Source organism: Hylaeus anthracinus, unplaced genomic scaffold, assembly GCF_026225885.1.
Source record: "Hylaeus anthracinus isolate JK02 unplaced genomic scaffold, UHH_iyHylAnth1.0_haploid 11982, whole genome shotgun sequence".
Classification (NCBI taxonomy): Eukaryota; Metazoa; Arthropoda; class Insecta; order Hymenoptera; family Colletidae; genus Hylaeus; species Hylaeus anthracinus.
This window is the reverse complement of record NW_026534330.1, coordinates 4,768,986-4,782,856: the sequence shown is the minus strand read 5'-3', so window position 1 is coordinate 4,782,856 and position 13,871 is coordinate 4,768,986. Positions and strand designations below refer to the sequence as shown.

The following is a 13,871-nucleotide window of genomic DNA, read 5'->3' as shown; positions in this document are numbered from 1 at the left end:
GTTCGTATTAGTGCAATGCTTGCAAATATAGAAATGTCTAATTGAAAACTTATTTTTGTCAAAATAGTATGGAATCTGTGCTACTTAGGGATATCGTAGCTTTCTGTTCCTTCAAAAATTGCGAGAATCGAGTTCAGTAGTTCCAGAAATTACTCTCTACATGCAAACAATTTTTCCTTTTTATAATAGTAGTATACAAGTATAGATTAATTTTGCTATCATAAAATCTGGTGTAAAGGAGAATTATTGATTGAAGACTTCTTTTCCGATAAATATTCGTTTATTCGTCACCTGTTATCATAACACAATTTTTCTCGTATTTACTTACGTCTAATTTAATAACTACTTTCATTGTTTTATTTCTAGTATTACATTGTTTTGTACATTAAAGAAGGTCAACTTAAATTTCCATTTCCTCGAAGAAAGAAAAATGTGTCAAGTAGAATCAATTAATAGTTATTTGAGTAATTGTTAAATTAATATGACAGTTATCGAATGAGGAAACTTTTTTTCATATATTAAACACGATTACAAACAGCGACTACTTGAGACATTGATTTTGGGGGATTCCAGGTAGATGAGTTTTTTGCCTTGGACTAGGATAATGATCCGTGGCCCGTAGACGGGACGCTTTCGCGTTGATCATGTTTTATTCATTTTATTCCGTGATCTTGGATATTAAATGGAATTTATCCGCGTTCAAAAGGTGTCGATGACGTAGTCGAATCATGGACCTTCCACTGGCATTGCCATAAGCCCACTCGCTTCAGTGCAGTCAGTTTTGCCGTATGTACGAAAAAAAATATTTATTTAAGGAGTATTTTTATTTTTAAATTCATTATATAAGACTTTTGCCAAATTTGTTCAAAGGAATCGAATAAATGTTTTGAATAATTTTGTTTCGCGCATATGTTCACTCATACGCGACGTGTATATTTTGCCTTTCCGTTTCCCTTAAAAAAAATTTCTTCACTAGCTAATACGATTCCGACTGTTCTGATAATCTCAAACAAAAAAAATGAACAGGCGTCTTCATTAGGCTTCGAGGAAATTCAGCGCTCTCGCGTCAAAGATGGAGTCCATGGAGATGCAAATCCGGGGGTTGAATCTTGACTTTGGATTTTCCGATGGCAAGCTTGGTTTTCGGGGTTTCCAAGAAAATACTGAAACAATTCAAATATCAGAATGTTGTCCATTCATCCTTGAAAATCTGGATTTTAGAGTTGAGAATTAAAAATTTTGAAAGTCAGCATTCATAAATAGGAATTGAAAATTAAATACTAGGATTTCAGAACTGAGTAACAAAAATATAACAATTGAAAATAGAGAATTTTTGATTAAGATACTCGAAAGTTAAGACGTCCACTCATGTCTCTATTCATATTTTTGAAAACTCACCTAGAACTACCCAACTTAGTCTTATGCGAATGGTGATGCCTCTTCATCCTGATAAGATCATTGGAAGCACCAATATCCTCATTTAAGATTACACCTGTAAGAAAAAAGGATACCGATCAAATTATAATCACAAACACTAATTGTTCGCTATTAACGATGCATACAACCTCGTCTCGATTTTTAAACACGTAGCAATGAAGCAATCGAATGAAGCGATAATAAACGAGACCTCCAAGCTCGCAATACTACTCCCAATATTTCAAGATCTCAATGAAGACTTTAAGCAGAACAAAACAACATTTTCCAAAGATAAAACCCACCTGGTCCGAAGCTTACAGTATTGGCAGTTGCATAAGCATTAGCATTAGCTTCAGAAAAGTCTCCAACATTAGGTCCAGAAAAGGCTCTAACACCAGCGCTCGCATCAGCTTTAGCTCCAGAAAACCCTGAGTGACCAAAGCCAGCTCCAACGTTGGCTGTGGCGCTACTCTTGACATTCGACTCAAGGGAACCTCCAAATCCATCTAGCCACGATCCTGATTGATTATCACCTCCAGCAACGCCGTTACCACCGAATCCATTGTTTCCAGTGATGGCTATGGCGTTAGACTTGGCGTTAGCTTCAGTCAATCCTGTTCTTTGACTGCCAAAGCCTAATCCTGTACGACCAATGCCAGGTCTAGAAAAGACATCAGCATTAGCGCTCGTATCAACTTTGGCTCCAGAAAAGAATCCAAATTCTTGAAAACTCGATCCTGATTGACTATGTCCTTCAGCAACGGTGTTTTTACCATAACTACTGCCTTCAGCGGTTGCTGTCGCGCTAGTCCTGGTATAAGATTCAGAGGCACTTTCAGTTCCGGCCACCCTCGATCCTGATTGACTATGTCCTTCAGCAACGGTGTTTTTTCCATTATTACTGCCTTCAGCGGTTGCTGTCGCGCTAGTCCTGGTATAAGATTTAGAGGCACTTTCAGTTCCGGCCACCCTCGATGCTGATTGACTATGTCCTTCAGCAACGGTGTTTTTTCCGTTATTACTGCCTTCAGCGGTTGCTGTCACGCCAGTCTTTGTATAGAATCCAGAAGGACCTCCAACATTAACACTGTTGCCTAAAGTTTCAAAGGCTGACGTCCCAAAAATCGGACAGGAACTACCCAGGAAGATTACTTGACCTGGATATAAGGGCACACCGTTCACCAGGATCCGGCTACCTGCGTTCGCAATGGCATTTGCGTTGGCTACTGCAATGAAATTTGCGTTAGCTGCTGCTGTGGTTCCTCCATTGGCTGCTGACGCGGTTTCTGCGTTGGTTGCTGCAGCGGCATCTTCGTTGCCAAACGACATGCTGTGTAGATATTCAGCCCTATCGCGTATAAGATGGCGTAGGGGTTGATGCAAATGCAAAGGCCGAGTTCTGACCCTGGATTTTTGGATGGCAATGTTGGTCAACGGCGTTTGCAGACTAATACTGAAACAATTCACCATCGAATATCAGAATGTTGTCCATTCGTCCTTGAAAATTGGGATTTTACAGTTGAAAATATAAAATTTGACAGTCAGCGTTCGTAAATACGAATTGAAAATGAAATACTAGGATTTTAGAACTGAGTAACAAAAATATAACAATTGAAAATAGTGAATTTTTTATTAAGACACTCGAAAGTCTATCTGTCATATTTTAAGAAACTCACCTCGAGCTATCCGACTTAGTCTTATACGTATGGAGATGCTTCTTCATCCTCGTAACTTCACTGGCAGCCTCGCCATCCTCTCGATACACTGCGCCTGAAATAAAATGATACTGCTTTCTAATACCACGCAAACCGTAGTCCAACGACTAAAATAACGAAGCACACAATCTCAACTCAGTTTCAGAATACAACTCAAGGGATGAAGCACACTTTAGTCAGAAGAGAACAAAATAACTGTACACGAATTTCTCACGAAACGCACGATACTTTCTTCTATTAAATTTAAACTTTCAAAATGCATCTGGAACTTTGAATAAAAATGTAAAATATTCGTACCATCCGACAACGAATTCGTGGCTTCGCCACCCAATGGCAGGGAAGCAACGAGCGTTGCTGCAGCGAGAAGTGACAGGAAGACGAAGAACTTCATTCTTGCAGGGCGACTGTTGCAGAACTGAATTCCCTTCGTTTAGGGCGGTATGGTTTTATATGGCTCCTTGGTGTTGGGGGCGGTTTCCAGAAATGGATGGTTCTAGGTAGACGTCGCCTGGTTCCTTAACCTGCATGGAAAACCGTTATCGCACCTCCTCCCCTCCGCCCCGAATTGCAACAGACCGCTTCAACTAAGAACCGTTGTCCTATTCGACGATAATGAATTAAAGAGAATTATTTCAGGATTTCCCACTCGATGGCGAAATATCTCAAATTCCAAACGTTTCAAACGATAGCCGTTGCCATGCAAATGAGAAATTCGAGTGATCTCCTTTGATTAAATAATAACGGCTGTCTTGATCATCAAGTTGACTGCCACATTATCTAGAAATGGGTGACAGGACTTTTCATTAAGGAACTAGAAAAATTAATTCCGTAGGTGAGGCGACAATGAAAATAAATCCAAATATAATTCGTGAATTTAGCGAAGTTAAAAAACTAAATACTACGTCAAGTGTTAAATTATCTAATTTTGAGTAGGATTTTTCCGAGCTATTAGAATGATGTTAAATTATTGATTAACGTTCGATTCGTTGTCTCATCGTCTGCCGTAAGGGAATCCCGTGTAAAGATTACGCGACCAGCAAATTGTATCTGCATATTCGAAGCGGTAATGGTAAATGAAGAAATTACAGAGAATCCAATAATAGTATACGCAATCCTGCGTTCAATGTCGTCGTCTTGCGTCGTGCAGATATTTACATTAACGATTCTGCGCGTTTAACAATGCAGATTCATACGATACTTTTATGTTTTATTATTTACGATTTCTGAAATTAATTCTTTCGCGTGCTTATGCCACACCTTTTTATGGACAATGGAAAAAGTGAGAAAATGTTTTGGTATTGGAAAAGTAAAGTTTATTCAATTCTTACAGACAGCGCAATATATGTATATTATGTAAGAGAGCGAGGCGGAGGGCCGGTGTCCGCGGTCGTACGATAAGGCATGATAATAGACGGAAATTCCGCGAAACCGCGGAATAAGTGATACTCGATGCAAAAGTGATTATCGATAATAACAGACGAATTACGAATGTCGCATGAACGGTTATTAACGGTACGGGAAGAACGACTCGGCCATCTCGACACTTTTCAACTGCAGTTTCTCCTATTCAACTGTATCTCTTCCGCTTCTCTTTTCTGTTATTTTTTTAACGCAAAAGTACAACAATAGTTACATTATAAATTCAGTAAATTTAATCCAAACTAGAAAAGCGAAGTCTAATTTTCTAAATTAAACTTCCCTCTTTCTGTAATAATTTGTTTATCACAAAAATCCAATAATTTAAAATTCTTAAAAATTATTTCATTCATTTGCTTGATAATCCATTCATTCCCAACGGACAGTTCGAATTTGAATGCGATATTAACTCTAAAGGAAATTAATATTCCTGAATGAAAATCACGAATCCCACTTTCCCTCCTTTTTAAAAGTTCTCGAGGATTTTTAATGTCCTCTTCTAAAATCTATATTTACGGTACGGTGACACGTATTTAGTATTCCACTGTCTGCCGGATCTCTAAAAATTTGCATCGATCCTTTCAACGTATTCATATCGATCATAAAAAAGAGAAATGGAAAGAAATATGTCGCAACACCAATAATGGCGTTCGTCGATAATTTGTAACCTAAACATTTTTCCGCTGAAATTAAAAGAAAAACGTGCGTCATCGAATTCGTACGGCTGGTTCGCAATAAATAAATATTATGAGAACTACGCTCGACGTCGAATTGGAAACGCTTGAAAAATCAGCGCAATTAATCGTGGGTACTCGACAAAACCATAAATATTACCATAAAAATCTCGTTTCGTAGCCAACAATAGCGATCGCTAAAAAAAAAAAATAGAAGAGGAAGGAAAAACAAACTGGGTTTGCAAAAATTGAGATTTAATTTCGACAAGGTGAAGTTTAATACCTTAAAAAATCTTCGACGTTCGCGTGACACTAATTTACAATCGTCACGAATTACTTCGCTACAAAAAAAAAACAAATAATTTACAAAGTTGAGTTGCGAGTATATGCGTGTAAAACTATCAGCGATCTACGATCTAGCCGTATACTGGTCGTATACCGATAAATAATCAGAGTATTATCGATTCGTTCAATTTCCTCGGTTTAAAAAGTATTTGAAAAATAAACACATTCTGAAACGTTTACCAAACCAATTGGTCCACGCGGAACGATTCAATAGGAATAATTTAATTCTCTTCGTTCTCAACGAATCCGTGTAATTGTTTCCGTGATCGAAGATAAACAAATTGTGCACAAATGCGTTTGGAGATAACGTGGAAAGAGTATTCGTTATGTATTGTACATTGGCAAGAACAGTATCACAAGTCACCAATCGCTGTCCTTTCGTTAACCTTTTGCACTCGAGGAACAACCTTCAGTCGCCACTTTACGTATGAATTCGAGGGGGCGACTGAGAGACGACAATCTCTACGTTCGATTCATTTGATCCTCAAAGCATTGATATCGAGTATGTTCTTTATAAAATGGTACACTTTGAAGTAACGATAAGACTTTTTACCTCTTTGACATCTCCAGCGTTAATTCTCATTGTAGCAAAAAGTTGTTTAAAAAGGCCTTTATTATTCCCGAAGTCTCGAAACTATATACAAATTTCTATTGTTAAATCGATTCAAAGAAACAAATTTCGTTCATAAATGCATCCTGATAAGTGTCCATAAACTAAAACGTAACATTAGAAACGTTTGTCTTTTTTCAAAATGTGAAGATACGTGAAATATTTAAATATAATGCTTATGTACATTAATTCGTGCGTAAAATAAACATATGTTAGTCATAAGTTCGTGAAATGTTCAAAAAATCGTCTGAGGTTGCTAGGTCGCCATAGAAAAAATGGTGTCGAACGCAAAGGGTTAAAAGTATCGAATCGTTAACGTGTCGAATATTCTATTGTTTCGTTAAGATAAATCTGTTAATAACATTCAAAAAAATTCTCGCCAACGACGAGGCGCAATTAAATATCACGTAACAGCAAATGATGCGTTATGTCATCATGTTTATTGCGCTAGTCGTGCGAGTCCGTCATCTAAACGTCAACAAAGTATGCAATTGTTTTGCAATTAAATCGACGATCTCACGACACTCGACGCGTTAACGATGGTCGTTTATCGATGACTCTAAAGTATTCAATCACTGGCAGCTTTTTGGACCCTGCGAATGATCATGAAGCTCAGAAAATTTTGGAACGTTGAGTGCAGGTTTTTAAATTAAAACTGTCGAAGGGTGAAACTTCTCAGATAAATTTTTTTTTCTTGAGATCCGAGAATATCTTCAGAATGGAAAAGAAGTTTGAACAAAAGTTGCATGCTACATTTGGATCTACAGAACGATGAATCCATGCTTTCTAAATCATTTTTATAATTATTCCTATATCTCTACCTCGTAGGTACATAATAATCACGCAAATTTTGTTTAAACTCCTTTTAAATATCTCCAGTAATTCTCAAAATATCCTGAGAAGAAAGAAACATCATCACAGGGACGATTTCACCCTTTTTGGTCCCCAACCATGAATGGTCCCAAATTACAAACACACACCCTTGATTGTACACAATTTTCCGAAATTTTCCACAGCTTCAAAGCGCTTGGAAGACCTTATGTGACCTTCTGGTGGCCTTGATCCACGGTAGGTTCTCGGAGGACGTCGTTAATGGTTATCGACGATTAATTGGTGAAGATAAGCATGTCTCTCGTGTCGGCAGAGGCTGATGCTGAGCTGGATGCACCAATCTTGCTAGCTGTCGCGGTGCTGGACGCCTGCGCCTTGGCTGACCCGCTGCCGGAACTAAACGCAGATGATTTGCTTGAACTGCTTGCTGAGCCTCCGTTTGAAAAGGCGTTGGAGTTTGCGTTCGATATGGCGTTGGTGAGGCCGCTCGACGAGCCTGAAGAAGGGAGAGCAATCATTTAATTATGACCAGGCCTGAACTGATCGCCTCGGCCATCGTCGTGGCCGACGCCTCGGCGCTTGAATCTGCGGAATGAACACCAAAGGCTTCGTTAGGACTACATACTGGTTTATGAGATATCTGAGTCTTTCAGGGTTGAGATAACTGAAGCTTGGGTAGGATATTCCAAAGCATTTCCAAGTTTGCAGGGGTTTGTTTCTTCAGAGGTCAAATGGCATATTGGTATTTAATCCCTGAAGAAGTCTAATCTAACAAGTTTAATCTAACAAGTTCTCAATTCTTAGTTGCAGCTTACCCCTGAAGACTTTAACCAAAACCAGCAACACGGTAACTTTTCCTAACAACAAAACTTACCTTGGCCGTATCCTCCTGATCCACCAGCTCCAGACCCTTTAACATTTTGACTTCCGAAACCGCCATATCCGCCACCAAAGCTTCCAGCATTAGCGCTCGCATCAGCCTTAGCACTAGCTCCAGAAGAACCAAATCCTCCAAGACCCGATCCTGATTGACCAAAACCTCCAGCACCGCCGTTTGCACCGAAACCACCGCTTCCAGCCCCACCATTTCCACCGAAACCACTGCTTCCAGCGTTGGCTATAGCGTCAGCCTTGGCACTCGACCCAGAGGAACCTCCAAATCCGCCTAGCCCCGATCCTGATTGACCAAAACCTCCAGCACCGCCGTTTGCACCGAAACCACCGTTTCCAGCACCGACATTTCCACCGAAACCACCACTTCCAGCGTTAGCTATGGCGTCAGCTTTAGCATTCGACCCAGAGGAACCTCCGACTCCACCAAAACCGACGCTAGGTTGACCATAGCTATTTCCAGCACCACTTCCACCGAATCCACTGCTTCCAGCATTAGCTATCGCGTCAGATTTGGCATTAGATCCAGAGGATCCTCCAATTCCACCAAAACCGGAGCTAGGTTGACCATAGCTATTTCCAGCACCATTTCCACCGAATCCACCGCTTCCAGCACCGCCATTTCCACCGAAACCACTGCTTCCAGCATTAGCTATCGCGTCAGCTTTGGCATTAGATCCAGAGGATCCTCCAATTCCACCAAAACCGGAACTAGGTTGACCGTAGCTATTTCCACCGAGTCCACCGCTTCCGGAACCACCATTTCCTCCAAAACTACTGCTTCCAGCACTGGCTATCGCGTCAGCTTTGGCATTAGACCCAGAGGATCCCATATTTCCACCAAAACCGGAACTAGGTTGACCGTAGCTATTTCCACCGAGTCCGCCGCTTCCGGAACCACCATTTCCTCCAAAACTACTGCTTCCAGCATTGGCTATCGCGTCAGCTTTGGCATTAGACCCAGAGGATCCCATATTTCCACCAAAACCGGAACTAGGTTGACCGTAGCTATTTCCACCGAGTCCACCGCTTCCGGAACCACCATTTCCTCCAAAACTACTGCTTCCAGCATTGGCTAGGGCGTTAGACTTAGCGTTAGCTCCAGACAATCCTCCACTTTGGCCGCCAAAGCCTAATCCTGTCTGACCATAGCCATTTCCAGCGCCACCGTTTCCTCCAAAACTACCGCTTCCAGCATTTGCCGCTGCGTCAGCCTTAGCTCCACCAAATCCATTGCTACCCGACCCAGAAGGACCTGAACTGCCGTACATGTTTCCACCGCCACCGATCGGTCTGGAGCCTCCATAGCTAGGGCTACCTTTGACTGGAGCGTACCCAATAGATCCAGATCCTCCATATGCTCCAGAGCCAGGTCCTCCAAAGCCATTGCCAGGTCCACTGGGTTGTAAAACCATCACTGGAGCCGTTTTCATTGGTTGTACGTATCCTCCGGACGTAGCTCCAGCGTTGGCATTGCTGTTGGCCAATGCTCCAGATCCTGACGGTCCAGAAACCGGAACGTAGCTACCTGGTCCGGTGATTTGACCTGGATACGATGTAGGCACACCTTTCGGCTTGGTCTGAGCACCAGCGTTAGCAGCGGCGTTTGCGTTGGCAGTGCTTCCTCCTAGAGATGAACCTGTGGGAGCTCTGTTGTTGGTGTAGAGTACAGGGTTAGGAGCTGGACCGTTGAAGAAGGGATTCTGAGATCCAATTTGAACTGGAGTGCCGCCGTTGGCGTTGGCGCCGGCGTTTGCGTTTGCGTTGGCTGTTGCAGTGGCGCCTGCGTTGGCGCCTGCGTTGGCGCCTGCTTGACCGTTTAAGAAAGGATTGTTTGATCCAATAGGGGCGCCAAAGCCACTGTCAGGGGAGTATCCTGGAGCTTGACCTGGGGAACCTGGATAACCGTTTCCGTTAGAGGTGGCCAATGCTCCAGCGTTTGCTTGGGATGATCCACTCAGGAAGGGATTACTAGAAGCGATGGGGGTAGATGGAGCACTCGCAGGGTAGCGTTCTGGTTGCTGAATGTAGCCTGTTGATCCAGGGTACTGGTTCCCATTGGCGCCAGCGTTTGCATTTGCGTTTGCGTTAGCATTCGCGCTGGCTATGCCCCCAGCGTTCAGTTGACCAGTTGGGCCGTAGTATCCCTTTCCAATTCCACCTGCTGGAATAATTGGTGATTAAGTATTGGTTGTTACTTGATTTCGCTGTATAGAAAAAAAGGTAAGTAAATTTATATTAGAAGTGACTAATGACAGTGATTAGAAGACACTTTATACATTTCATCTTTTGCAGCAAGAACATCTTGAAAAGTACCAATAAACCAGCAGACGACGACCTCTTTAGACAAAAAGTAAGGACGATACAATAGACAAAGATGAGTAAGAGAGAGTATTCGAGATGCTTCTACTTCAGCATCTCCACAATTCTCGTTAAATTAATATTAGAGACGATACGATAGACAAACGTGAATAAGAAGAGATGTTTCTACTTTAGCCACAAGAACGTTAATCAGTTAAATGTTAATTAGAGAGAAATACAGTATCGGAGAAAAACCCTGGTGGATCTTTGAGGATCCATTCTCCTCGAACGTCTGAGAAAGAGTATCTACGCAGAGAGCCAGCAAGTCTTCGAAACGAAGAAGAACTTTGTAACCTATGTTACGAATTGTTGTTAAAAAAGTTATGGCCTTCCAGGGTCTACATAGTGGACAGATGACTACAAGAAGGATGCATCAACACAAGTAAACGATCATCCACAGGAAAGGTGGTGGGAGAAGACGATAGCAACAAGGCTCTGAACATTCTCTTTCAGAGGCTCACCTTGGCCTTGTTGAGGCTCTGGTGCCTCGATCACGACGATGTGCAACGGCTCGTACTTCGGTTTCGGGCGATGACTCGGTCTGGGCCGGGGCATCGGTCTACCAAACGGAGGACCTTCCACGACGACAACCGGTATCACCGAGTCTCCTCCATTCTGTGGGGGGCGCGGCGGGAAGTGAGGGATTTGCTGCGGTGGCGATGTAGGAACAGGATGAACGATCACGTCGGGTCTAGGATACATTGGTAACGATGGCGGAGGTCTCGAAGGAACAGGAAGCACTTCGATTTCCTTGTTATACCCTGGGAAGCCAGGGCGGCCATAACCGATTTGTCTTTCAGGGATTAGCTCCACTCCGTTGGTACCAACAGTGTTGGCGCCAGCGTTGGCTTGGACGTTGCCAGAGGTATAGTAGCCACCCGGTATTCTCACGCCGCCATTTTGGTTCACGTTCGTGTTTACGTTCGTAATCACGTTCGTATTCAAGTTTGTGTTCGCGTTTGTGTTTGCGTTTGTGTTTGCGTTTGCGTTCGTATTGGCGACAGAGTACACGTTGGTGTTTACATTCGTGTTGACGTTAGCATTCGAGTTGCTAGTCGCGTCAGCTGTTGCTCCCGCCCCAACGTAGGCGCCGCCACTGGCTCCAGCCTGTGCTCCAGCTTGCGCGCCTGCGTACGCACCGTCGCTGGAGCCCGCGCTAGCGCCGGCGCTTGCGCCATAACCGCCGCCACTACCCGCGCCCGATTGAGAACCACCGTAACTACCGTGATGCCGATTGCGTCGTGGAATGTAACTGTTATAATCGCCACCGAAGACACCACCCGAGTTGGGACCGTAATTCTCTCCCGGATAACCATAGCCACCTATGTTCAAAGAAAACGCTTCGTATTGGAGATGGGAAGAACTCGGATCATCGTTTGGGATTAATTATCATTTTTCTTTTCGAAATGCACCTTATTACTGAGTTGAGATTTCGATATTTGACTTTTGTGATATTGGGGAATCCCTTAGACCCGAATTTTGTCCCTTAATTTCATGACGTTACTAAATAGACCTATATAGACTGTCACTGTGTTACAAGATAAAAGAAGAGTATCGAGTCGATACGCCGACGCGCCGTCGTTTACGCCAGAATCTTTTGCAAATCGAGTGTATAGTATGTCTATCAAATGAGGGTTGCAAAGTAGGTTCGTATCTAATAGTGTTTAGTAAATACCTTGAGCATTGGCGGTGGCAGAGGCGTCAGCGTTCGCAGTGCCGCTACCAAAGGCTTGTGAATTCGCCTTGGCATTGGCCGAGGCGGATCCATCGCCAGAAGCATGCGCCGATGACGAGGAGGAGGCGATGCTGCTAGAAAGGGAAAGTGGTCCCAGGCTGAAGTTGCTTCCGATGGATTGGGCCTTGCTCGAGGCCTGGGCACCTCTGTCCTTTTGGAAGAGACCCAGTGGATCCAGCAAACTGAGTCCATGGTTAGCTGCCAACTCGCCGAGCAAACCTACGTAACACAATTAAACATTTTTCTCAGGAAATCACTACAAAAGGAATTTCACCACGGCTTTAAATTAATGTTTGGTGTCCATTCGACAGATCACTCGAATAGTTTCACTAACAATAAGTGAACAGCCTCCAAGTTTCGACTTGAAATTCAAGTCTTGGACCTCCCCGTTTAGAACCTTCTTTTTTATTTGCAATACAAACTCAACACCCAAAAGGAATGCCATTCAAAAGATAATTCAAAACTATCCCGGATAGATCGCTATCATCTAATCATTCTTCAACGTCCACAAGTCTCAACTTGAAGTTCAACTCTTGAAGCCCTATTCTTGCACCCCGTTTTCTACAACAAAACCTTTATACCAAAACAGCGTATCGATGCAAAAACCACTCGAAACAGCGGACAAGGCTCTACGTTCCATCAACCAAACAATCTTCAACGTCTCCAAGCCTGGGGCCCTTTTCTTAATCGGAAATGCCCTTTTCGGAAGGAAACGTGGACTCACCAGGTCTGGCGTTCGAAGATCCCACGAACAGGATTACCACCACCGGCACAAGACACTTCAGCAACTTCATCGTTACCTTGTCACCCTGAATGTTCTCAACAGTGAAACAGCACAAGCACGAATTTTTAATTCCTGTAGCCGCGGGCTACGAACTCGATAATCTCCGTCGCCGAAGAGTCAAGCAACGACTGAAGCTCTTTGAACGAGACAACAACTTATATACGGAGACACCGGTGGATTTTACGTCGGCCAATAATTGCCCGTTACTCAACACCGCGCGTCGCTTCCGCCCTGCCAATGCTTTTGTCAGCGATTTGGTCAGTAGAATCTTCATTTTTCCAGAAAACTTTGAATCTACAGTTATTATCCTATCGGAAGAGAGACAGCTAATCCAGTCGTCCCAGGTATTTTCGGTGTATTGGGACGGGGAGACGAGCTTCTTCCTATGGGATAGAGACAAAACTTCTTCTGGCGACTGTGGGAGCTGACTGTCAAGGTCTTTATCGCTTCGGCGAACCGCCTCGCGTTTTTCCATCCTGGGGTATCCCTGCTTACCGCACGCACGCTCATTTCTCATGTTTTTCCAAACTGTGGATCTGTCTTCTTGGGAATTTTGTTGATAACGATTTTTTAGAGGAATCACAACGATAACAGAGTGGCAAGCTGGCTGTACCCATGATTAATTAATTTTATTAATTAGGTGCACGTTTTATACGCGTGATCGAAGAAAGACTTGGGTGCAAGAGGATGGACTCTTTGTGGATTTGAATAGGAATATTTATTATGTTGTTTCTTCGTGTCTTTTTCAATCATCGTCATCATTACTCTTGTTATTATCAAAACTCTATTCTCTCATCGTAATAATAACGCCAGACATGAAGTATACAATGGTTCATGCATGTATTAACATCTCCCACGCACTCGTTGCTCATCGATATTAACAATCGCGTCGTCTCGCTAAAATTCCACATTGTCTGAGACTATTTCGACCGACGTTCATCTTTTTCGGCAAATTATGGTTACGTAAAAGGAGATTATATAAGATACCTTCGAAGAGCGTCCATTTTGGTTCTCCGTTTCAGGCGAGAATCGATAAGAACTAAATTTGAATAATTTTATCCAACGCATTTACATAATTTTCTATACAATCACT

General features: G+C 42.8%; 2 protein-coding genes and 1 long non-coding RNA gene across 6 annotated transcripts; all 3 read right to left on the bottom strand.

Annotated features, from left to right (window-relative positions):
- Nucleotides 1-334: 334 nt before the first annotated feature.
- On the bottom strand, nt 335-1,809 carry LOC128886088 (uncharacterized). Its single transcript, XR_008459735.1, has 3 exons — nt 1,719-1,809; nt 1,399-1,492; nt 335-1,163 (listed from the first exon to the last, which is right to left on the bottom strand). It is a non-coding gene; the product is annotated as an uncharacterized LOC128886088 (long non-coding RNA).
- Nucleotides 1,810-1,882: 73 nt separating this feature from the next.
- On the bottom strand, nt 1,883-3,995 carry LOC128886267 (glycine, alanine and asparagine-rich protein-like). Its single transcript, XM_054140977.1, has 4 exons — nt 3,429-3,995; nt 3,093-3,186; nt 1,950-2,869; nt 1,883-1,887 (listed from the first exon to the last, which is right to left on the bottom strand). The coding sequence occupies exons 1-4, from the start codon at nt 3,520-3,522 to the stop codon at nt 1,883-1,885; spliced, it is 1,113 nt and encodes a 370-aa protein (XP_053996952.1). The 5' UTR covers nt 3,523-3,995.
- Nucleotides 3,996-4,421: 426 nt separating this feature from the next.
- LOC128886064 (spidroin-1-like) lies at nt 4,422-12,925 on the bottom strand. 4 transcript variants are annotated; one of them, XM_054140606.1, is made up of 6 exons: nt 12,719-12,925; nt 11,935-12,213; nt 10,721-11,581; nt 8,077-10,059; nt 7,882-8,046; nt 4,422-7,503 (listed from the first exon to the last, which is right to left on the bottom strand). In XM_054140606.1, the coding sequence occupies exons 1-6, from the start codon at nt 12,786-12,788 to the stop codon at nt 7,283-7,285; spliced, it is 3,579 nt and encodes a 1,192-aa protein (XP_053996581.1). In that variant the 5' UTR covers nt 12,789-12,925; the 3' UTR covers nt 4,422-7,282. The 4 variants fall into 4 exon arrangements, with proteins under 4 accessions (XP_053996581.1, XP_053996580.1, XP_053996583.1 ...); XM_054140605.1 differs by having other exon boundaries at nt 8,077-10,062; nt 12,719-12,924; XM_054140608.1 differs by lacking the exon at nt 10,721-11,581 and having other exon boundaries at nt 12,719-12,920.
- Nucleotides 12,926-13,871: the final 946 nt, after the last annotated feature.

Coding starts and splice junctions, on each gene's coding strand:
- LOC128886064 (XM_054140605.1), bottom strand. CDS start 12,788: ATGAAGTTGCTGAAGTGTCTTGTGCCGGTGGTGGTAATCCTGTTCGTG. Junction 8,047..8,076: donor AAATGGTGGGGCTGGAAGCG/GTGGTTTCGGTG, acceptor GCGGTGCTGGAG/GTTTTGGTCAATCAGGATCG. Junction 7,504..7,881: donor ATCAGGAGGATACGGCCAAG/GTAAGTTTTGTT, acceptor TCCCTTCTTCAG/GCTCGTCGAGCGGCCTCACC.
- LOC128886267 (XM_054140977.1), bottom strand. CDS start 3,522: ATGAAGTTCTTCGTCTTCCTGTCACTTCTCGCTGCAGCAACGCTCGTT. Junction 3,187..3,428: donor CACGAATTCGTTGTCGGATG/GTACGAATATTT, acceptor ATTTTATTTCAG/GCGCAGTGTATCGAGAGGAT. Junction 2,870..3,092: donor ACTAAGTCGGATAGCTCGAG/GTGAGTTTCTTA, acceptor GAATTGTTTCAG/TATTAGTCTGCAAACGCCGT.